General features: G+C 35.9%; 1 protein-coding gene and 1 pseudogene across 1 annotated transcript in view; one reads left to right on the forward strand and one right to left on the reverse strand.

Annotated features, from left to right (window-relative positions):
* Positions 1–13255, reverse strand: part of pip4k2aa (phosphatidylinositol-5-phosphate 4-kinase, type II, alpha a) — a 49294-nt gene extending 36039 nt beyond the window's left edge. Inside the window, exon 1 of the mRNA XM_052113941.1 lies at positions 12394–13255. Coding sequence (XP_051969901.1) covers positions 12394–12534 — 141 coding nt within the window. The 5' untranslated portion in view covers positions 12535–13255. The remainder of the gene's footprint in view (positions 1–12393) is intronic.
* A 1041-nt stretch (positions 13256–14296) lies between these two features.
* On the forward strand, positions 14297–26388 carry LOC127634140 (armadillo repeat-containing protein 3-like; annotated as a pseudogene).
* Positions 26389–26476: the final 88 nt, after the last annotated feature.

Here is a 26476-nt window from a genome sequence, read left to right on the forward strand (position 1 = left end):
CTGGATCCCTGTACCTTCGAGGGTTGTGCTCTTCAATTTTATGGTTATATATAGTGCATTCATAATGTATTCAGACCCCTTTATTTTTTCCACATTTTGTTATGTTGCAGCCTTGTGCTAAAATGCTTTAAATTATTTTTTTCACATAATGACAAAGCAAAAACCAGATTGTAGAGCGGAGAAGGGCAGGGCCGGGCTGAAACGATGCACGCCCGGTCCCCAATCAGCCTGATGGGGGCGCGCAAGGGATAAAGTCGGCCGGGACGACGGTTTGAGAGAGAGAGAATTACAGGAAGCTGCTCTGTGTGTTTATGTTTGTGTGTTTTTGGTTCAGTTTATCATTAAACTATTAATTATATTTTCAAGCCGGTTCTCTCCTCCTCCTTTCCCTTTTTTATTTTGACCAGTTTTAATTTTCTGCAAATAAATGCTCTAAATGACAATATTTTTATTTGGAATTTGAGAGAAATGTTGTCAGTACTTTATAGAATAAAACATAAAACAAAAATTTCATTTTAGTCAAGTCTACTCTAGTCAAGAGTAAATCCAGAGAAAATTATCATTTTGCAGTGGTTGTCTCTTCATTTTCTCCAGAGCCGTATGCTGTCACAGAAATGCCACTGAACACCAACCCCAGGAAGCAAATATCACCTTGTTAAAACACAGTAATATACATCCTGAAAAACAAACACTACAGAAGTGCTGAAATCCTGCAGCCTTTTATAATTTATGAATCACAAAAATACATTTAGCAAAGTCCAACAAAACAAGCTATGGTGTTGTTCTATTGACACTCAATGGTGCATAAGGGCACTTATGTTAGTCTAGAAAGAAATTAGTCTTTAGCTTAAAAGTTAGCCATTGGAGCTGGTAACCTCACAGTGAGCCTGTGAGTGACTAAATATGAGCAGTTGCAGAGATGTTGTAAAGCACAAGATTAGAACTGTGAGAAACTAAAGTACACAACATACTCCAGTGTCCCAGTTTCCACCTATGCTGTATCCTTTGAGGATCCAAGGATCTCTGCCTAATATTTTCAACAAATCCAGGACCAGCTGTACAGGATCTATATGGTTATCACATCTAGCTCTCTAATAGTTTAAACACAAATAACTTCTAAGTGAATAAAGCTGTTTTAGACTTGAAATGGCCATCATACTGAAGCCACATTATAGGTGTTTCACAAGCCCCGCAGCAAAGATTTCATTTGTTAAACAACTGGCGTAAGCTCAGCACTTATCTCTGTGCAACCATCTCGCCGGCCAAGTTTCACACTACCACTTCCTGTTTGTCTCCATGGTAGCAAAGTCAGGTTTTCCGCTACAGAGCCGACGAGCTTGCACTATATCAATGCAGGAAATCTAGTTCAGAGAATGCTCATCCGCCAACCAGTTGTTTATAAAGCTCTTTGTATCTACACTGTAAAAAAGAATTCTGTTAAATTTACGGGAAAAATCTGGCAGCTGTGGTTGCCAGAAATTCACTGTAAAAAAATACGGTAAACACATTTCAGGCTTTATGGGATGTAATTTTGATGCCTGTATATTTTAAGGTGCATTACCATTGTTTATATTATTAAATAATAAACCTGATATATTAACATTCTGAAACTAAAAATTGGTTTTTCACTTTATAATGTATGTATGTTAATCATTGTAGTAATTACAGAAAAGCACATGATGACATTAATTTCATCAATAGAGGCCTTTCCTGGAGCAATGACTAAAAAAAAACATGTAGACAGTGCTCAGTGTCACTAACACAAGCACCAAACACCATCAGGTTAACACATGTGAAACAAACATAATGTAATAAACATTAACTAAACTACATCAAATATAAAACAGAACACCCCAGTGTACATAAATGACATTAAAAATAGAAGAAATATAACTATTCCCATAAAATATAATGAAATGAACTGGGGAACGCCTGGGAATTCTGGGAATGCCTGATTCGTTTTTAAAAATAATTTACAATACAAAGTACATGTACTCTCTTGTAAAACATAATATACATTTTTACTGTATAATTATACAGAAAAATCACACATTTTACATTAAAAAAAATATATATTTGTACAAAAGTTTAACTACATGCATTGTCTTTTTTAATGTATATAAAAAAATATACCGTATATTTTAAGTTAACTACCCATTAACCAATTAACGTTTTTTTACTTTAACATTTTTGCAGTCTTTTACCATTAAAATTATGTTTTTTTTTTACAGTGTATGCACAGTGCAGTCATTCAAACAGCCCAAGTGGGGTGTTCGGTATTTCAGCCTCTCTGCAATTCTTTATGTGAACAATGCATTCATTTATAGCATATGAGCCAATGAGTCTAAAAATAAAAGCAACAATAAGCTCTAAAACACATGTTAAGTAAATAACACAACAAATCAGATAATAAAAAAATAAAAATTGTGGAAAAACAGATTTGTTAATTTAACTGAACACATTCTCAATGCCAGTACACTTAATTTAGAAAACATTTTTAGCCTTTATTACCAAGAAAACATGTTGTGGTAACCAGAAAAGTATTTATAAAATCTAATGGTTTATTAAAATTCTGAGGGAAGGCCAAAGAAAAAGCCCTAGGTCACATATAAGGCTATTCATAATTTGTAGACAACATGCAATAAAACCCCATATGTAAGCCATCTAAAATAAGAGTTCACCAGTATTGAATGCTGACAGAGATATTGCCATATTAATAACAGTGTTTAAAACCATCTTGCTATTTGCTCACACACATTCTGCTAGTCAGCGAATGCATAGCAACAGCAACACGAATAATTGTATTAAAAATGCATGGTTGACACTCTGTGCAAATCATAAGTGAATTTAGACCAGAGATGCCCTAATGACCTTTGATTTGGCCCCCATTAACGTATATGACGAGTGAAAAAAATAAATCAATATCTGATATAGTTCCAAATTAATATATCCATCACATCCTTCATTTGAATTTTCACTGTGTCCCGATGCTCACACCATAAAAGCGCACAGACAGGCACTCCGCTTCTCACACTGCGCATCAGTCGGGTGCTAAATTACGTGCTAAAATTATCAAACGCTACAAAGTAGTTAATAATATTAACAAAAGTAATATCTGGATGTGTTAAATAAAACATTATTAATGATACAATAATAATTTTACAGAACATTAACCACTTTTAGTGTAGGAATCATATCTCTGACTAATACTCATTGTTTTAATAAATTGCTTGAAGCAGTTGCTAAGTTTTTTAATTATAAGTTCCTCATTCCAAATCTGGCGAAATACTGTCATCTACTCTGTGTCTGTGCATTTGTTTTGTAGGCTGTTTATTTAATATTTAATTTAAATATTTGGAAATATGTGAATGAGAAAAAAAATTGTTTCAGTAACAATGAACATTACACAATGTAATTTTGTAATTGAAACATGACATTTTAAAATAAAATGTATTGTTTAAATTAAAGTATTTGACATAGATGGATGACGGAGTCATCAGGCTGGAAACATTTTTTTTAAATTGCCTTTTGCTACCATATGAGCCGGGGAAGGTGGGGAATAGATGAATGATTGCTGCTCTACTGTATTTTAGCGTAGCTCAAAGTTCTCCTGGAATCTTCCACCAAAATAAAAGCCAGAGAGTTTTAAAGCCGAGAAATGATAAAGGGGCCTGGGCAGTTCAGCAATTAAAGATGCTGACTACCACACCTGGAATCGAATCCAGGGTGTACTGAGTGACTCCAGTCAGGTTTTCTAAGCAACACATTTTTTGAAATTACGACTAATTCTTTTTAAATGTATAATATAACTTTATTATTATTATTATATATATTTTACCATGCTCTTACATTTGTTTTGTACATAACTATAAAATTATGAAGCTTGGACAGAAGTAAATTTTGTCAGAACAGATAAAAGTTTAGGAAACTTTAAAGTCAAAAAACGATTAAATGGAAAACGATAAAACTGTTGTACGCAATGGACTGTGCTAGCCCTTGGTCTTCTGTAGTAGCATGTGAAGTTGCAAACGGCTGAGCAAAAGCAAAAACTCAGACAGCATATTCAATACAGTTGGCATTAATGATTGATTTACTACTGATAATTCAATTATAAATTCACTTAGAAACAAAACCTCTTTGGAGCGCTCATGTTTATAACCTGACTGGAGCACACCGAACACCCCTCAATCCTGAAAAAAAAAAAAAACTTGGATCTGCTCAAATTCATAAGTGAATTTTTTCTTCTTCAAAACATTGTATAAAGAGGAAAGGTAAACTTTTTCATCCTTGATTGGTAACATTGTTCTAACTTTTCAAACAGCTAATGTTAGCTAATGTCAGCGTCCTCTCCACCTTGTCAGCAATGCAATTCTCCAGTGCAGCAATTAGTTAGCAAACCACCTTTGGTTGTCTTAAATAACTGATTTATGACAATAATAATAATAACATGTAATGTATACATACATTGGCTTTTTTCTGTTGATGTTCTAAACCCGCTTTTGAAGCAGCCTTCTCTATAAATAGCCTAGTCATATTGCAAAACAAACTCCATGCAGAGGAGGGTGCCATTATACTGTAGAACAGAGTAGTTCAGACTGTACAGTTCACCAGTGCTGGCCATGGAGAAATTAGTCAAAAAATTACTTTCGGAAACTATCATATTAGATTTTTTCCGATAGACGATAGTTAAAAATATGAAACATTTGGCCATGATTAATCGGTAAATGCGATATATCGATTGACCTCTACATCTGTGCGGATGTTGTATTTGGCTAGAGCCCGACTGATATGGGACTTTTGATATAGATACCAATACCGATTTTAGAGGGGGAATTTCACGATTACCGATATGGTGGCCGATATAATTCATTTTTGAGCTGGAATGAAAACAGACCTTTTCTATGTGGATTTTTCACCGATTTTGCACCGATATGACTGCAAAGGTACTCAGAAGCCTGCTTTCTTAAACAAATATTTTTATCAAAGAATATTTGACATTATTAATATACCTTGTCAACCTATTCTAGAAATGAACACTGAGAAAATAAAAGAATAAATAAAAATACAATAAATAGCTTAATAAACATCAGTACTGTATGTTCAGTATCAGTCAGTTGCTGACCATTTAAAAAAATTATTAAAATTATAGCAAAAAAATCAGTACTGTTTAGTAACAGTCAATGGCTGACCATTAAAATAAATAGCAAAATAAACATCAGTATTACTGTTTAATATCATCAAATGCTGACTATTTTAATACTGCCAGTCAATTAGGGGCAGGTTGTAAAACGATTTACACCTGCCGATTCAAGAGATAAACAGTGGCAGCGATGTTACATCGTATTCTGCCAAACAAGTTCAGGGGACACTTTCAAAGGTTGAAAACCAGACTTTTAAAAATTACATTTTGTAAACGCAACAACTGGAATTGTTCAGTTGAAGGGGGTACCGAACCCACGAATTCTGAACAAAACAGTTTGGCGAATACATGTTTACACATTCGCTTCCACTCAGCTGATAAGCTATGAAAGTAGCTATGTGGTTAGCTAGTTAGCTATAACTCATTGTCACTGAGAGCAAAAGAGGGACTTTTACTTTCCAGCATAGCGTCTCACCAACTAGGTAACAATGTAGCGTGAAATCAACCCTCAACAGACACAGTCTGCTGAGCTGCAAAAAGATGCTCTGATGTTTACCTTTCAATATTCCTTGCATTTCCTTGCATTTATATAGCGCTTTTCTAGGCACTCATAGCACTTTACATAGTATAGGGGGAATCTCCTCAACCACCACCAGTGTGCAGCATCCACCTGGATGATGCGACGGCAGCCATAGTGCGCCAGAACGCCCACCACACACCAGCTATTGGTGGACAGGAAAGAGTATAGTTATGTAGCCAATTCAGGGATGGAGATTAATACGATGCCATGGTAGATAGGGGCCAATGGGGGGTATTTGGCCAGGACACCGGGGTTACACCCCTGCTCTTTTACGAGAAGTGTCCTGGGATTTTTAATGACCACAGAGAGTCAGGACCTCGGTTTAACATCTCATCCGAAGGATGGTGCCTTTTTTACAGTATAGTGTCCCCGTCACTATACTGGGGCATTAGGACCCACACAGACCGTAGGGTGAGCACCCCCTGCAGGCCTCCCTAATACCACTTCCAGCAGCAACCTTGGTTTTCCCCAGGAGGTCTCCCATCCAGGTACTGGCCAGGCTCAACCCTGCTTAGCTTTAGTGGGATATGCTATCCCCCTTTAGTGGGATATGCAATATGCTACGTTACTGACTGCACTGATAGAAATATAAATCGGTCGGGCACTAATTTTGGCTTGCTATACGCAATGCATAATTTCATTTAAACCAATTGAATACTGTTCACAACACTCCAGACAGTCATTTAAGGTTTAAACTTCTAGCGCACCAAGTCACGTGACAACATGATGTTGATTTCCGTTAAGCACTTCTACAGGTGCACAGCCAACAAAAGTGCCTAAGAAACCTTTACGTTTTTTCATTGAAACCTGACTGTGAGCAAAAAGTAGTCTCTAATTTCATTTGATATGCCATTTAAAACAATTCCTTAATTTTTTCTGCATCACAGCACTAATAAACATGATGTCCACATACATGGATTTTGGGACATTATTCCCTCACAAGTTGAAAAAACAGTTATTGCTAGTTATTTTTAATAAAGTTCAACATTTTGCCTCATTTGTAGATACATTTTGTTTTTACTGTACGATACAATTTTATTCATTAAATTTGCAAATGCATTCCTATATTTTCTGTGCATTTCACATAGAGAATCCATGGGTTCATCCAAAAGAGGAAAACATTTTACTTTCAGAGAATTTATATGGAGTAAAAATTAAAATAAGTTGCATTTCAAACTGTTCTGAGACCAGTGCACATAGACAGTGCACTAGAGGTTAAGTCACTCACAAAAAAGCATATTATCATTAGCATTAAGGCTGAAATAGTCGACATTATCGACATTGTTGAAAATACAAAATTGCCGAGAAACATTTTCTTGTCGAATAGTCGTTTGATCTCATTTAACGTAACATTAAATCACTGTAACTATGACGCGTGAGAGCAGCAGTTCAAGCCTGATGGAGGAAGAACTACACAGATCAGTCCAGATGCACTCTAAACTTTCACAGTTTATATTATGCGCAACTCATAGAAGAGGCACCGACCACACAGAGAAATGCCAGTTTCTGAGTTTAGAGTTATTAACATGATCTGCTTCTGTATTATTTGAACTTTAATTAGAGCAATAACGCATTACATCTGACTGCATTTAAGATTTAATGCCAGGATGTTTCCTTTAAAGAGCTCTGCCTCCACTTATTCCACAATGGTATATGCTTCTGAATGTACTTTTTTTTATTAATGATTCCCTAATACTTTGGGAAATACGTAAAATAAACTGTGAAATTTTAAACTCACCTGCTTTATTTGCTTGAATAAATCCGGGTGTCTGTCTTTCATGTGCTTTGTTAAGTTTGATGTGTTCCCTCCTTTCATCAGAAAATTGCGAAAGCAGCGTTTACAAATAGGTTTTTGCTGATCTATAATGTTTCCCTTTTCATCAACCTAAAATTACCTGGCTTTTTCCACTTTTCATTTCGACATGATTCAGTTGAGACTCCGCAGTAGCAGCAGCAGCAGCTGCTAATTTGCTTGCTGCAATCTTTTGCTTGTTGTGAGCGTTCGAAAGTTCCCGCCTCTGCATGGGTACCAGGTAGACCCGGTACTCGGTACCCCGGTACCTTCAGAAATTCTGGTATCGTAAATAATAATTTTGACAACACTAGTATCGAGTACCGTGAAATTTCACTGGTATTGGTACAGACTACTGAAATGTTGGTACCGTGACAACACTAGAGCATACTATAGCTCATTCACTCCTAAAATCTGACCAAACAATCTACCATGTCTGTTTGGCAGACATGGTACAATGGTAATCAGTACATAGATTCAGAATTTATAACATTTTATGTAAACATGGTTGGCAGTGATTGGATGATGCTGGCCATTACTTTAATTCATTTAGCACATTTCTTATGTAATGTCTGTAACGTCTCAAAAACATGAATAAACAACACTCCTGGAAACATAATAAACAATTTGTTGAAAAATATCTGACTTTCTAAGGCTTGGTATTATTTAACATTTCACAACTTTGTCCTGTTGTCCGTATATCTGGACATAAATGTTTATGAAAACTATTTGCTCTAGGGAAAAAAAAAATATTATTTTGCTTGTTTATTAAGTGCTAGTTACAAATCAAAAAGGGGAATGGAAAATGCACACAGCAGTCATACTCAGGTCTCAGGAGGTTAACAGGCTACAATTTTTTTTTTAATACTTCTGTCTACTCTATTTTATAATAAAATTTGTAGGCAGAGAATAAGGTAACATTATATTCCCCATTCAATGATTTGCTAATCAAATTCAAGCAGTGGTCCTGAGTGGTCAAGAGCTGCTGCTTTCTGTTTAGTAGTCTGAGCTCAATGAAGGCCTGCAGCTGCATGCATGATTTATTAGCAATGAAAGCACCACAGAGAGCTGCACAAACTACTCCACCCTTAACTTTTCTTGACCACATTGTCCTAAAGTTTGCAAAACAGCCTGATATCCAAACTATCCAACTAAAGGTTTCAAGGCCCACTTAGAGATTGTAGTACCATGGCTTGGCTTCAATCAGTGGAAGTCAAAATATTTAACTGATGGGGCTTCCAGAGATAAGGAAGGTGCTGTTTTCCAGCTTTTGTAGCATTTCACTCCCATTTCCAGATTTAAAATATATATTTCCTTTTTCTATTAATATTATTAAAAAAACATCTGATCGCAGTTATATGATCTAACCATGGTTATTTGAGACAACCGCGATTATTGGGCATTCAAATTCCAATCACATTTTAATGCCCAAATAAGATCATTTTATTTACTGTATAAATGCCATGAACAGCATGTTTGTGTGTCATTCAGGTGAACGTCACATCCAAGCATCACTGAGCTGCACCGCCGAGTTCAACCAGCTCCTGTCCTGAAGAGTGCGCTCTAATGCACTGTCAGCAGAGGCTCGCACCAAACTCTCACTAAAGTATTTAACAACTTATAACTTTGATACTGAAATATGTAAAAAGGACTTCTTAAGGTGTAAAATACTGGCAATTATATGACAATTAATCATAAAGCCCTTAAAATGACAATAAATCGTAATAATAGCAATTATTTTTTTGACATTTAATTGTCAGCTAAATTTCATAATCGTGACAGCCCTTGTGTGACAATCTAAACATTGATCACTATATGTTTTAAAATTATGATTAGGGATTGGGAATTGCTACAGACCTCCTGATTCAATATTACAACAATATTTAGTAAGTGATTCAATAGGCCTGTCATGATTATTAAATAATCATCTGATCTCGGTTATTTGATCTAACCACGGTTATTTGTGATAACCATGATTATTGTGCACTTCAAATTCCAATCTTATTTTTATGCCCAAATAAGAGTTTCTTTTTTCAGAGTCACTTTTTCAAATGGGTTATGGTTAGGGGTTAGGATGTCAACCATCCACATAGGCCATATTTATTTATTATAAATAAACAAATAAAGCTGAGAAATTATCCGTAAGAATGGTATGTGTGTGTGAGACTGGAAAATAAACGTTAAGGTGCACAAATCTTTATTACACCCGAGAAAAGTAGACAGCTACCATTTGGAAAAATCACATTGCAAAAGAAACAAACTGAAAATAATTTGGAGTAAAGAATGGCATTTTAAGAAACCTTTATGAAATACACCAAAGGAATGCTGTGTGATCGGTCTTTGACTGTTCATTTATGGAGAAATGTGAAACAAATGGCTGGAGGTGAAGACTGTCTATTCCAAACTGCTAAAAAACAGTTACAAACACAAATGGACACCTTGGACTCCTAGACACCTAAATCTAGACATTTATGGACACGTTTTGGTATTTTTCTAACAAGCTTTGCCAATCTTTACCTTAAAAGCGCAATATTAAACCGACAGACAACAAATAACCTATATGAATATGACAGAAAGTTGTATAAGAGGAAAACATCCCAATGATTGTCTATTTAAAGACAGTTAAATGCAATGAAAATGTTGCAAGCCATAACAGTCAGTATTCAGCAGCAGACCCACACACTTATCATCTTGCAACCAAAGCTTCCAACAGGAAATGATTACTCACACACAAAGTCACTACTGAAACAGATAATTTTTTGCAACCTCTGTGCATGCACATAAAAGACAGGACACACAAGCCTGACTTACAAAACTGACTGTGTTTCATCATAATGGTAATGCGAGTAGTCATTACCTGTTGAATGGTGATAAATTACTCTTTGCATAAACATTGAAAGGTTTGGTTGACAGGCTGTTTATAAGGAATATGCAACTGCAAGAGTCTGAAGGAGCCAAACCAGAATACTGTCAAGTGTAAAAATCAAAGCAGAAGACTATGCAAAGCAGAAGACAGAAGACATAACTGATGATCATGAATTGCATGAACCCAACAGATGGTGACAATTAATATTACAACTACATAGAGAGTAGAGGTCGAGCGAAAATATCAGAATTTTTTAATTATCGCATCGGCCGGTAAATTTTCCTGTTTGGACAACTATTTTCTTGAAGGTACTTAAAATCGCCTTCTTGCATGAGATGCGACAAAGACATGTAAACAACCAGTCACAGTTCTTTTGTTGTTAAGAGTACAATAATAGACCGGTGTGCAACACAGTCTCATTTAAATGGTCCGCATATCAGACGCGTACGTTCAAGCTCATAATATTAAAGTGCTCATCTATTTCATTCTCCCTCTCTCTCCTCAACAGTTCCCTGTAACTTGTCTTGTCTAATTATAAAAGGCAAATATCAATTAAACTAATATGATATATCGTCATATGCACATATCTGTTTAAACAGATGTAATAAACAAACCTCACACAACTTGAACAGATCCACCATCCTTTGGAGAGCTAATTTATTTACTTTTAAAGCACATATTCTATAAGTCTCTCCTCAACAGTTCCCTGTGATTTTTCTCATGATAAAAGGCAACTATCAATAAAACTTCTATTATATATAGTCTGCAAATATGCAGATATCTCTTTTAAGCAGATGTAATTCCTAAACCTCACAGAAATCCAAAATTTTCTTCCCGTCAAGCGATCATCTAATATTTTCCTCTGAAGTGCATATTCTATCAGATAGAATCAAAACTTCAGGATCAGGATCAAAAGTTCCTCTGATTCACAAATCATGACGGACACGACAATCATGACAATCCAAGCAGGCGATTCAGGCCGTTTAAACTGTCAGGAGATTGATTCTTGTGCTGGATCCGCACAACTGCGTGAGTGCAACCAAAGTCTTTCTACCAAGTCAGTTCACTGTCGACCTGTTGGACTGTTTGGAACGCTCTCAGAAGGCTATTTCCAGTCATGCCAGCGCAGCTCCAATATACTTGAATGGGGAATGAACGAAATCTCCAAAAAAGTTGGTCAAGATTACAATCAAAGAACATATTTCAAATCAGCAGTAAAATCTGACAACACTGGTATCATATAAGGTGCTTCTTTACCTCAGATTAAGCTACAAAAAAGCAATTTTCCCAGTATTTATAGCTAATGTGCATGAGCTTTCTAGAGTTGATTGACAGGTGATCTCTATGTATCTAAAAGGTGATGGGCTCTTTTACCTGTAAGCCGGGACTTCCTATCTACATCTGTTGACCTTTGGCTGCAGTTGGGTGTACTAATTTCTCCTATTCATTTAAATAGAAGTGGCCCATCTCTACTAAATACACTCTGGTGCAACTTCAAAGTAAAAGCCCTTCACGTGTGCTACGAGTAAATGTCTTATGCACTGTATGATTTGTTTGATTCTGAATTTTTTGAGAAAATGTGATTGCTCATGTAGACATTCCATTTATGAGTGCTGGACTACTGTGTGTACTGTTATTTCATTTTTCCTAATATATTAAAAATTTATTTATGTGCAAATAAATATATATATATTCTTTTTTACAAATGAAAGTTTTATATATTCTTTTTTAACAAATTTAAGTTTTGAGTGAAATTTAGTTAATGCAGTGCTAAATAAGAGGGCTTTTTGTTTTTGTTATTGACTATATTAACTTGTGTGATCTATCTGCATTGTATCAGTCTATCGGCCACCCTGCACTCTGGATATCGGCATCGGCCACTAATAGAGAGCAACTGCGTTTGCAAGACATACTGAACTTCTCTTTCCTCGTTAACTCGTCAATAAATGATAATTAGAATGCATTGATCAATACATGACAGAAACATAAAGGAAAACAGCGCAGATTTTACTCACCGAATGGTTAATTCCCCACATGAGAACACTGAGCAGAGGGTCGCTTGCACGAAACAGCTTCACTTTCTGAGCCACAAAGTGTTTCTTCTTCGTTTTTGTTTTGCTCGCAAACGATGAGACCGTGTTTCCAGCCGAGGCCATTGTTTGTTGTATAACAATAAATAAACTATCACACAGTGACAAGTGCTTGAATTAGGCTTGTGGTGTCCTAACTGTCACTTAGTAAAATATCATTTGGCATTACGTTCGGTTAGCTAACCCCCAGCCAGCTATCTGTACCAACTCGCTAAAAACAGTAATGTCAAACCAAATGTGGTAAAATAGTCTGTTATTACATAAAGCATTAAAAGTGGGAGCAAAAAGTGGTGTTATTTTTAAATTATCATCTGTAAACTGGAAAAGCTCCTTAAGACTTCATCAGTAAGCCATACCTCCTTGCTAACTAGCTAACATGACAAGCTTCCTCTCATGAGCTTTCTCAACACTTTGCGGAAAGACAACGAAATATTTATGCGGATACGAAAGAAAATGCACAATAAAATGCTATTTGAACGACGTCAGCCTAATATAAGGAAAAAAGAGCGGGTGGAGAGACATCCACTGCGGCGCTGCTCCATTAGCATGCTAACTCACCCCAGTCAGGCTAAGCCAACAACCCTTCAAATATGTCTCACTCCCACTTTCTTTCTTTGTCGTTTGTCCGCCCCTGAAAGATGTTTACTTTGAGATAAAGCCAGTATTCCAAATGTGGAAGGTGTCAGAATTCGGTGTAAATTTTGTCAGATATATTGCTGTAAGTTGGCGTATCCGGCTCGGCTCCGCACTGCTCGACTGACGGACTGACAGGTCTACACACACACACACACACACACACGCGGCTCGCTCTCTCTCTCTCTCTCTCTCTCTCTCTCTCTCTCTCTCTCTCTCTCTCTCTCTCTCTCTCTCTCTCTCTCTCTCTCTCTCTCTCTCTCACACACACACACACACACACACACACACACAAACACACACACACGAAGTGTTTGTTAATCGACAGCATTTTCTGTGTAAAGTTATAGCCAATTTTCAGCTTCTTTGCCATAATAACATAACACCGTAAACACAAAAACAACGAGGATGATTTAAACAACTTTGCAGCTCAATTAGTACACAAGTTTTAATAGACAAATTAAAACAATTGCTTTTATTAAATTATAAGCATCATATTTGTGCCGTTAAACCCTCCAAAATTGGCCCCATTCACTTCCATTGTAAGTGCCTCACAGTAACCTCGATTTTTGCTTCTTTTTTTAAAGGAAAGGAAGGATGAGACCAAATATTTTTTTTTGTGGTAATCATCATTATGCCATAAATTATATCGATTGATCTTAACTTGAATTTAACTCGGAATATTCCTTTAACACCATATTGAGTTAATGCTTTAACTTGCAACACCTATTTGAACATTTTATTATTTATATTCTATATACAGTACATTGTACTATGGTGGTGGTGTAGTGGTCTAAGCACATAACTGGTAATCTGGTAATCAGAAGCATGCTGCTTGTGTCCTTGAGCAAGGCACTTACCTCCAGGTTGCTCCGGGGGGATTGTCCCTGTAATAAGTGCACTTTAAGTCGCTTTGGATAAAAGCGTCTGCCAAATGCATAAATGTAAATGTACTACAACAGTACATATCAACAGTCTTTGGTTGATCTGTTTTTTGTTTTGTTTTTAGAATATATCGCCCTTGTGACATGTTTTTCATCCTTATCATCTTTCCTTGTCCATCTAATTATTATTTTATTGCTGAAAACATTATTACGTCAGAGCCACCTAACGGTTGTTGACCGACATACAGTGTCTGTTAAACAAACGTGATTACACAAACAAATGAGTGATTCTTGCCCCACCTTCAGGCGACATGCCAAACTGCATCTGTCTCGTAGCAACTGAAGTAAGTCAAATACACACTCTTTCTGTTCAGAAGGTAATTTTTATGTTTTGTAGAAATTAATGTTGTTATGTTTGGTTACAGTTCTATAATGTATTCGCTTTGTGCTTGTTTCTAATAATTGTTTTAGGCATTACAGTGAATGTGCTTAAAATCCCTTCTCCAAGACTCTTAACTTTGCATGCAGGTTGAATTATTATTTAACCTCTTGATGGGAAAAAAAGTAAAAAAAAAAAAAAGTAAAAAATTAAAACTAAAAAAGAGTCTGAGTCATTCCCTAAAGATGTGGTGAGATCATTTTTCCTCCACTAAAGTAATTTAGCAGATCTTGAGACGTGTTTACCTTTTAATCAGTTTGAGTTCAACCATCTACCTATTGCGAGCAAGAATGCAGCAACAGCAGTTCTCATGCTCCGCTCTCCTGAAGAACAGGTGCTGGCAGATGCTTGTGAAGTCATCCACAAATTTGCAGAAAAAGGTAACCATGTCAGATAGTCTTACAGTCTAAGGTCATTGAGAATTTTGCAGGGGTAAGTGCTTACTATGTTCCCTTGTGTGATTCTCCTCTAAAAAAAAACTCTCTCTATAAGAATAAGACTTCTTTGATGTGCTTGGGAGTCGTTGAGCCCCTTTCTCATCTCATATCTCACGACAACAAGACTGTGCGAAGGAATGCATTTATGGCCCTGGGCACAGTACAATAATAGTCAGTGTGAGTAAACCGGTGCACATTTATAAAGAGTTTATAAAGGGGTTTGTTAATGACTGACAACTAATTTACAAGTGTACTATAAATTGGGAGACTTTCATACTGCCAAATAGTGAGCCATTGTACATCATATGTTAAAAATGCTTAATTACACTTACACAATTTACAATTACGATTACACAATTGAAAATGTACCTTAATATAGAGTGGACACATATGAAAAATGTATTAAAGAGTTGCCAAAATGCATGAAGTTTTGTATGGTTTAATTGGTCATCAGGCTTTAAGGCTTTGAATGAGCATGCAGACCTGAAAAGTGTCCTTCAGAGGACTTTAGTTAAGTTGGGACAGCACTTGGAGTCATTCTTTTGACATTATCGTTACAAGGAAAGTGTCAACACAAGTGAGTCAAGACAATAATATAAACAAAAAGTGGACTGTAGCAAAATTACATTATTATATGTCATTTTATGTATATTTTCACTATAATAGTCTGTTTTTGCTGCATTGTGACATAAATAATGAATTAATGCATGAGTGTTTGTTTAATATAAGCATGAATTATTATTATTATTAAGCATTTATAACATGTAAGTTAAAAAGCTCGCTATTTGGCAAGCAGTGTTGGGTAAGTTACTTAAAGATAGTAATCCACAACAAATTACTAATTATATACTAATTATATCAGATTACTTTAATTATTACTTAATTGAAAAATTAATTACATTTTTAAATTACTTCCTAAAACTATCACTTTTATGCTCAGCAAATTCAAAATAATATCTATATTTCTTTCTTGTTCATTGTTACACACAAGTCACCTCATATTTCTTCTTCACAGTGACTTATTATGGGGCCATAATTCCTGTTTTCTACATAAATATTATATTAGAAATAAGCATAAACCTATAATGTACTTAAAAGTAATTAAATTATTTGAAATTTGCCACTTTATGTTTGACATCACTGTCAGTGGACTTCTCATACAAGGTACATAAATTTGACCATAAAGGACTTGAAACACTTATTTGGCTCTTATCCAGCCCAGATCCGGAATCTGTGGAGTGCATCTTTAATCATGTACAAGTAAGACAACAGATGTAAGAGACAGACAGAATGTTGCATATTATGCAAAAAGACATTTCTCAGGGAAGTGTTTTTACAAAAATGACAGTTGTTTTGAAGCTGTTGTTAGATTAAAATTGAGTTTGAAATGTTTTGTATTTTGAGTGATGACACAGACACTTGATCAGCTTTAAAAGCATAAGCTTTTGAATTCCAGAAGGATAAAGTAAAAATGATTGATTGTGCTCTTTGCTCCTTTGTGCACACTCAGGACTTTAGGAATCGAGCGGCTGTGTATGGGCTTAATGGGCTCCCCCGCAACTAGATCTCCTGCACTCAGAGTTCCCTGTTATTCAGCAACTTGCATTGCGCACTACAGAGAACATCACGACTGACAGTGAAACTCGAGTGGCTTTTAGGAATACTCGGGCTTTGAAATAATCCTGTCCTTGCAACCAAAGTAGGCAAATTATTTTTATCTGAATTATTCATGAGCACTTAAGCATTTCGACACTTTAACTTAGTCAACTTTATTATAATTGATTAGGATTTTGCAGATTTGTAAGGGACTGATAATAGAGGATTACACAAGGCACAGTTCATTTAAATCTTTGACCAACTTCTATGCAAAGCCAAGGACAACTGAAATATTAAGCAACTTTGATCCTACTGGTTGTTCAAAATCATGTAACAATTTTGCATCATGAAAGAGTATTAATGACAGTTGTGTTTCCACCCTGCAGATGTTTAGTGACCTGCATGCAGGGGCTCTCAATGTTATCACTAACTGTGTGGAAGACAGCAAGTCCATGCAGCATTTTCTGAGGATGGGTGACCTGGAGCAGCTATATCAGTTTGTTGTCACGCACAGACTGCCTGCAGGCGTATGCTGTCAAAGCCATATCCAGTGGAACAGTATGGAAATATCAGTTTTTATATGTCTTGTCTTGTATGTTACCATGTTGTATTTTATTTAATTAATTTTTTTGACAGTTTGTGCTATGCATGGTGGTGCAAAACTGATATAAAGCATATACAGATATACAATAACAGAATATACCTAAAAATGAAAATTATACAATCAATTACTCTACATTTATTCAAAACACACAACTTTTTTTCTTTGGAATCCAAAAGGAGATTTTAGGCAGAATGTCAGCCTCAGTCGTCATTAACATTCGTTGCATGGGTAAAAAAAGATGCCATGAAAGTGAATGGTTACATTCAGCCTCATCTAAAAGGGTCGAGGAGGAGGTGTTGCTCCAATTTACAATAAAGTTTTTGGTGTTACTCAGAGGGCAGGATATAAATGTAAGTCTTTTGAGCTAATAATGCTTAATGAGACACCATCAGTCTTTTCCTTTGCTACAGTATATAGATCACCCAGGCCGTACTCTGGTTTCCTTGGTGAATTTGCAATTTTTTTTATCAAACCTTGTAGTTACTGTTGATAGAGCTTTAATTGTTGTTGACTTCAGCATTCACATAGATAATGAAAATGTCACAGTGGGATTAGCATTTATCGATATTCTCAACTCTTTGGAGTCAAACAAAATGTTAAAGGACCAACTCATCGGCATAATCATATGCTAGATTTAATTCTGTCTCATGGAGCTGATGTTAATGCTATAGAAATTCTAATGCAGAGTGATGACATCTCAGATCATTACCTCGTTTCTTGTATGCTGCGATCGGCTAATGCTACTCAATCTACACCCCGCTATTGTTCAGGTAGAACTATTCTTTTGACCACTAAAGATAGCTTCACTAATAATCTTCCAGATCAATCTCATGCACTCAGTAAACCCCAAAACCCAGAAGAACTTGATGAAATAACAAACAATATAAATGCAGTCTTCTCTAGCACTCTTGAGAGTGTCACCCCCCTTCGATTAAAGAAAATTAAAGAAATAAGCCCTGCACCATGGTACAATGATCACACTCATGATCTCAAGAGAGCAGCTCAGAAAATGGAGCACAAGTGGAAGAATACAAAATTAGAGTTATTTTGCGGTGCATGGAAGGATAGTGCCCGTAGCTACAGACAAGCACTAAAAGCTGCCAGGTCAGCATATTTTAGCAAACTCATAGAAAATAACCACAACAATCCAAGGTGTTTATTCAGTTGGATCTGTAAAGTTTCAAATTACCAATGTTTGTAGAACAGCATTCTTCCACCTGAGAAATATTGCTAAATTATGACACATGCTCTCTGTTGCTGATGCCATGCGTTTGTGACCTCAAGACTAGATTATTGTAATGCATTACTGGGAGGATGATCAATAAATAAACTTCAATTGGTTAAAAATGCAGCAGCCAGTGTGCTGACGAGAACCAAGAAATATGATCATATTAGCCCCATTTTATCATCGTTACATTGGCTACCTGTTAAATTTTGTATTAATTAAAAAATGTATTAAAAATTCTGTTAACCACATACAAAGCTTTGAATGTTAACTCCGCAGTCCTTAAGTGATCTTCTACCACGCTATATTCCAACACGTTCATTGCGATCGCAAAACTCTGGCCTGTTAATAGTTCCTAGAATATCAAAATCCACAGAAGGAGGAAGATCTTTTTCATATTTGGCTCCTAAAATATGGAATTGTCTCCCTAACACTGTTCGGGATGCAGACACACTCACTCAGTTTAAGTCTAGACTAAAAATTCATCTCTTTAGCCAGGCATACACCTAATTTATCCATGAACTCACAATTAGGCTGCTTTAGTTAGGTCTGCCAAAACCAGAAACATTGATCATGATCTGTAACTGCAATAAATTTAATGGCATCTATGCTAATATTATTTTATTTTTTTCCCTGTCTCAACCTCGGGTCTCCTATACTGAGGTCACCAGAACTGGCTGGATCCAGCTCCATTCCTGCTTCATGTTGGACTCCACTGCTACATGTCTCTGAGTGATGATGACTAATAGCAGCCGGTGCCAGCCAAACATCACTTCAGTCATTACGATGGACTTCAGAGGATGAACTGATGCCAACTCCAACCATAAGACATGGGATACTTCATATGCCATTGCCTGAATCTTGGATTTAGGAGAGACCTCACTGAAATTACCATCTGGTTGAACTGCGATGCACCTCACTGATCTCTGCCTGTATCACATCAGTCTAATGATGGACTACACTCTTATAATGGAATATATAGACTATCAATTTACTGCTAACAAAACCCTTCATCAGCCAATTTACAAGGACAATGCATCTATGTGAACTTCTGCAGTTAATCCAGGATGAACTTCAAAGACATTAGTCATTAATCTTACAGTTCATACAAAATCTTTGTTTAAACACTGACCCTTAACACTTACTTATTTTAATAATTATAAACCATGACTTTAACTATACATAAGTAATATTGGCATTATATTCATGATGTTAACCAGAGGGGAACTGGCCCTCACAGTGAGTCTCAAGGTTATTTTTCTCCATTAACAAACATCTTATAGAGTTTTGTGTTCCTTGCCAGAGTCGCCTTCAGCTTGCTCACTGGGATTTTAAATACAATTATTATTTAATTACTTATAACTTATAACACAATTCAAAATCGTATTTTATCAAACTTCAAAATGATGACATTTTAGATATTACAGTTTTATCTTCTGTTAATAGATAATAATTCCGCTATACAAATAAAAATGGCTTGACTTGATTTACACTGAAAAAGAAAGTCATAAAATTTGAGTACAACATGAAGTTCAGTAAATAATGACAACATTTTTATTTTGGGGGTTACTTTTAATTTAAGGAATCAGCATCAGTGTTGGGTAGTAATGGATAACATGTAGTCTGGACAAGTACTTGTAATAAGATTGCATTACATTTTAAAATGTACATTATCAGATTACAGTTACCTTTATTGGATTGCATTTTTTATTACATTTCAAGTCAGCCAGTGGCAATAACTAATTTACTGGTTATGCTTATGAATTTTTAAAGAGTGGTCTGAGCCAGAGACTGAAATATATGTGCGATAGGCCCAGCCAGATAGCACTAGGCTAAATACATTGAAGACAGTGCAGTTCTGTTCTTCATTTCACCAGTTGGTCAAATTGGTATTTAAAACACTTAAAACTAATGATAAGATGTTCATCAACACATGCAATGTGTAATCCAAAAGAAATCAGATTAGATTACTTAAATATGTCATCTAAAATATTACATTACTGATTACAATTTTAGTCATGTAGTTTGTAATCAGTTATGGATTCAATTTTAGAAGTAATCTACCCTTTACCTAATTACAAAGTAATTTACCTAATTACAAAGTAACTGTAATAAAGTTATTTTATAGTCAAAAAAGTAGTGTAAAGCATTACATTTTAAATTCTTGTAATCAGATTACAGTTACTGACTTTCAGTTAATTTTAATACTTTTAAGAACATTATAGTGTTATTCTTATTTCTAATATATTATTTATGTACAAGAATTATGTCTTTGTGAAGGAGAAATGGGAGGTACTGACTGTATGACTTGTGCGTATCAATGAACAAGAACATCATATATCTATATGAATAGACATTATTTTTAATTTGTTGAGTAATAAGTAATGTGTTTACTTTTTCAATTAAATATTAGTAATTGCAAGATTAGTAATCTGATTACAATATTAGAGAATAATTAGTCATTTGTAGTGGATTATTATGTTTTAAGTATCTTCCCAACACTGCCCAGTGCTGATTAGCATGTATAATAATTGTGTGAAAGCCTAATTTATTTTTCATATGCAATAAGGTGAGAACAGAAAAATCCTGCTTGAACAAAATGTAGAAAAGGCCCTTGCTGACCTTCTTGCACAGGATAATGAGAATGTACGCACTGCTTCTTGGCAAGCTGTGGCAACAGTGAAAAACCTGTCCAGCAGGAAACTTTCAGATGTCTGTGTAATCTCTCCATATACATCAAGCATGAAATATTTGTTGCAATTCATCTCATACATGTATTTCCACTGAGGAACTGACAGTGGTCTGTGTGTTTCAGATGCAATCAGGGTCATCATACAGCAGCTGAACAGTGAAGAAAGTGAGTTGAGACTGGTCACAGCAGAGGCCCTGGCCAGTCTGACCAACAAACTCAACGCTTAGTAAGTTCTGCCACGCATTCGACAATGTGTTTATAATCTTAGAGTACAAGCATTACTCTTTTGTCTAACAATTTAATGATGCTTGTCTTTAAAATAAAAACTAAAACATTTAATGATTTATAACAGTAGGTACCTCTCTTTTTCCTTTTTCAGTGCAGGTTATGACGCTGCGGGTGACCAGCTCCTAGTGCGACAGCTGCAAGACCACCTGTCTGTAGTGGAGCAGCTGTGTATGCGGCAGCAGTCTTAACGAACATGGCACCACAGGAGGAGCTGCGCAGAAGCATTCTGCACTATGGAGCTATGCCAGCATTGGTGGGGCTGCTAAGTTCCATTGACAAAAACACACTCATCAGTGGAACCCAAACTGTGGCTTCACTGGCTTGTGATGCAGATGCCAGGGTAGAGGTAACAGTGCACTTCACAAAAGAGTCCATTTCAAAGGTCAAACAGAGTCAGATGTGTGAAAGACATAAATAAATAAAAATGTCTGTGTTATATAGCATTATGTGTGCTTTATAATTAATTATAGTTCTGTTTTTCTTTATGTGTAGCTGAGAAATATTGGAGGCCTGTCCCCTTTAGTGAAACTGCTCAAATCAATCAATCCTGAAATCCGGCAGAATGCTTGCTGGGATTTTAGTGTGTGTGCAAACAATGAAAAAGCTGCCATTGAATTGTGCAATGCAGGGTAAGCATGTTCTTATCCTATAATGGACCCTTTATACCTGGAACACAGAAGTAAACTATAGTCAAGTAAATTTCCATTTCCACGTCTTTCCAACAAACGAAAAAATAGAGAGTGGTGGATTATGGCAGTCAGATTTTATTGTCATTAAATATGCTGTCACTCACTCTGCAGCTGTATTTGAAACCCCATCACAACGGTGTGAGTATTTTGTGTATTTATGCCAGGATTATATAAATTAACACAAACATTATGTTAATAAATGTACACTAAATAGTACAAAAAAAATGAAAATTAAAAAGTTTGCTAGATTTACACTACTAAATAAGGCAAAAACTCCTCATCACAGTATGTGTAAAGGGTCCATGCATTGATTTTTTTCAAGTTCAATGTAGATGATTGTCTTAAAGGAATATTCCGTTTGTGGCATAATGCTGGTTATCATTAAAATAATTTTGACTCATCCCTCCTTTTCTTTAAAAAAACAAAACAAAAATTGAAGTTACAGTCAGGCATTTACAATGGAAGTGAATGGGGCCAATTTTTGGAAGGTTTAAAGGCAGAAATGTGAAGCTTAGAATTTTATATTAATCTCCTGGTATAACTCATGTATAATTTGAGCAGTAAAGTTGTTTAAATTGCCATTTTTACAGTCATTTTATGGTTGTAGTGTTTGTTGACATTACATTGTCATGGCAACGAAGTTGTAAAACCTATAACTTTACACAGAAAAGGTTAGCAAGAGATTTTATCACACTAAAATCACGTTAACTTGCACACTGTTTATGACTTGTGACTATACTTTTGAAATAGTGAGTATTTTAAGGTTTATAGATTGGCCCCATTCACTTCCATTGTAAGTGCCTCACTGTAACCCAGATTTGTGTTTTTTTTTTTTTTTTTTTTGTTATCACTAACTGTGTGGAAGAAAAGGAGGCACATCAAATTTAATTTTGTGGTAATCAACATTATGCCACAAATTCTGTCGATTGAGTTTTACCTGTATTGAACCCAGATTATTCCTTTAATGCCTATGACTGCATAACTATAAATGGTCAGTTAATCATATTAATGGCTTATATGTAGGGAGTTCCCATAACTCACAAGGTTTGTAGAAGTACTGAAGTGTTAACGTCACATGCAGAAATAACCAGTAGATGGCAGTAAATAATAAGTATCAGAACATTTCTGGAAAAATGTGCTGTTTAATATGGGTGACTTTTAATGTCAGGGCAGGATTCTGTTTTTTAGGGGTTACTTTATTTGTTGTTCAGTCATGTGGTCTTGGTGTTTTCAATCTTACAGAGCTTTTGGAGATACTCCATAATCAACCTGTCACAACACTGTAAAAACAAGTTTAGTGAGGTGGCCCTGCAGAAGTTTCTGACCTGATTAATCATGTCTTTAAAGTTCAGTCTGACAGGACACCTGTCACCCACTGATATAACCAATTATGGCTTCTACGACCCTGGACAGGTAAAAAATGTAATGTTTTAAAAGCAAAAATATGCCTGTAATCATTGAGGTTGCATAAATAAATAAGTCTCTCTCTTTTCAATCTCTTGCCTTCTCTTCCTCTTTCTGCAGATAAGAATGGGTCATCAGGTTCCTACCTTAGAGGGTATATCAAAACAGGTTGTCAACCAACATTGAGCCAACATTGCGGTTAATGGAAAACCACTGGATCAGTATGTTAAGGCCAAGGGTCATGCTTTTGAAACACATTATGCTCTGCCTCTGATCCAACTGTCCTACTGTTTCAAATTACTGCCATATGCCTCTGTGACAACTTACTCATTGCAAAAGGTTATGTTTCCTCAATTATTTAATATATTCATAGTCCTTTTGAGGACACATGAATCAAATAAACACTATAGAATTCCCTACATCTTTCATCAGTATTTAGATCTACTGAGGAATTGCTCTTTTCACTTTTGCGATCTCACTTAACAGATAAAACAAGCTCAAGATAAAAACTTTCACAGTCTGTCCTTTTCCACACCATTAGGTCTAAAGCAGCACTCTGTCACTTGAATATCAAATACGCTCTTTGTGTTGCACAACAGATAGATGTAGATAGATTAATTTCCCCCTAGGGGAAATTCTTTTGCATGCATTGGCTCGGAATCTAACCTAGAGCTCCCACAGGAGATAGAGGAATTCTGCCATTGCAATGCTGACTGGAGGCCCTAACATCACAATTTATTCCAGTGCAAGTTAATTACATTTAAAGGCTCTAAACAGAACATTACTTTAGAGCTATAAATGTATTATGTTTGTTCTGAAGCACTGATCTCTCTGTATGTGGGTTTGGTTTTAATAGTTGTATGCCAAGTCAGCGCAAAGGTCATTCCATTTGGACAGCTTTTCCACAGCTCTAGATCACTGTGTACTGCATAGAGGATGTTAAGGTTTATAAGAGTTCAGTCTTTATTCCCCCTTCTGTGAGATTGATTGCCAAGGAACCAGAAGACTGTAAGCAAGACAGTCCAACAGAAACTTCCTCCTCATCTGTTATGAGCAGCAAAAGGAGCAACAAAACGTCAAGGTGTTGTGCATACTTAGAGAGGGTTTGCCATAAGCCCTTTATCACTCTCACTCAATTTCTCTTTCCAAAGTAAAATGAAGGGAAAGGGTCACAGGGAATATGAGGAAAAAGAAGGATGAGGATGAGGGTAAGCCACAGCATGAGACAGAGGTAGGTGAAATATTCCAGGCCGTATGACGCTGCATTTTATAACTTTGTCAAAGGGGCAGCCAAATCGATTACACCCCTTCAGGAAGAGGTCAAGATGTATATTGCTTTGGCCAAGTGAGTAAGACTTTCAATTTCAAACACATTTAATTTCCCAACCCTGTTCATTCTACTCACCCTCAACAAGGTGATGATAATGCGATTTTCTCACAGGTTGGGTTGTTATGCAATGGGTGGACAGGTTGAGCCAGAGAAACAGTATGACTTCTTGTGGGAACTGCACATAAGCGAGCTGAAGCTTGAAGCCCATTCTAAGATTGTTCTCACTGGCAAGATAAAAAAGGGCACCTATGTCCACAGAGCTCTACTTTTCAAGGTATTACATAAATCCTCGTGTGCACCAGAGATGCTGCACAAATCAATAGGCTACCCTCTCTTTGCCTAATTGAACCCATGTACCATATGTGTGCTTGTGTTTAGGTAAGTTGGAGGGACACTCTGCCTGTGGACAAATAGTTTATTTATGTATTATATTATGACAGAAAATCTGTCTCTTACTCCATCGCATCACTGGCGATGTTATTCAATACATATATTGGAATGTCACATTTTTATGACCATGACAGACTTTGCATAATTTCTGAAAACTGGTGCTGTCATCATACTTGCAACAATTTTGTATAAGACGGTATATTATGTAAGGAAATCCAATCTAGGTTCTTGCAGACAGAATTGTACTGCACTGCAGTCTCGTGAGAGGAGAATACAGCTGTGCCTGGAACGAAATCTTGCTCTTCACTGGACTAACGAAACCTAATGGTCAGGGTTGGGGTGTAACGAAATACATGTTGGTATTTAGAATACAGTTACATTCAAAAGGTATTTTGATTACTGAAGAGATTACTTTGCATTTTATTTGTCATTTAATATTTAGTCCTTTCAGATGGAAAACATTTATACATATAAATGATGCGATCTAAAGTGCATTTGAACAGCGGTGAAACACTTTCTTATGATGTGTTACATTCATACGAGCAGACAGAGAAGTAAGTTTGAAGTAAGTTTGGATCAGAAGAAACCTTGTGTAAATTATCAGCTTGACGCTAAGCTAAAATGCTATTTCTGGCCATTTTACATGCACATGTTATGAGACACAATCATATTTTTATATCAAGAAAATTCACTTTGGATTATAATTTCTTTTTTTCTAGTAAGACCTTTGATGTTAGGGCAAAAATCATATTCTTGATAATAATTCTTGTATTGTTTTCCTGCAAAAATATCTAAAATCCATAAAACAAGATAAGTTAGATTGATCAGAGAATGTATTTTTAACATGTGTGTTTTGTCTTACTGTACTGGCATGAGTTTTTATAGTCAAAAACAATCTACCAGTGCTGAAGAAGTAATCCAAAGTATTAAGAATATGTTACTGACTTTGAGTAATCTAATGAAATACGTTAAAAATTACATTTTACAGCATGTATTCTGTAATCTGTAGTGGAATACTTTTCAAAAGTAACCCTCCATACCCTGCTTATGGCTATTCTCAACCTGAAATCTACATAATCAAACTTATGCATCAACCTGGCAACCTTGTGAAGAGCAACTCATCAGCAGCACATATCAGACAATTTGATTGCACCAGTGTATGCAAGTGTACAGATGGATGGATGGACGGACGGACGGACGGACGGACGGACGGACGGACGGACGGACGGACAGACAGACAGACAGACAGACAGACAGACAGACAGACAGACAGACAGACAGATAGATAGATAGATAGATAGATAGAGATATTTTGCAATGTAAATGATTTTGTAAAATAGATTTTGTGATTTTGTAAAGTAGATTTTGTCTAAAGCAACTTACAAAAGAGGAATATT

Source organism: Xyrauchen texanus, chromosome 41 (genome assembly GCF_025860055.1).
Source record: "Xyrauchen texanus isolate HMW12.3.18 chromosome 41, RBS_HiC_50CHRs, whole genome shotgun sequence".
Classification (NCBI taxonomy): Eukaryota; Metazoa; Chordata; class Actinopteri; order Cypriniformes; family Catostomidae; genus Xyrauchen; species Xyrauchen texanus.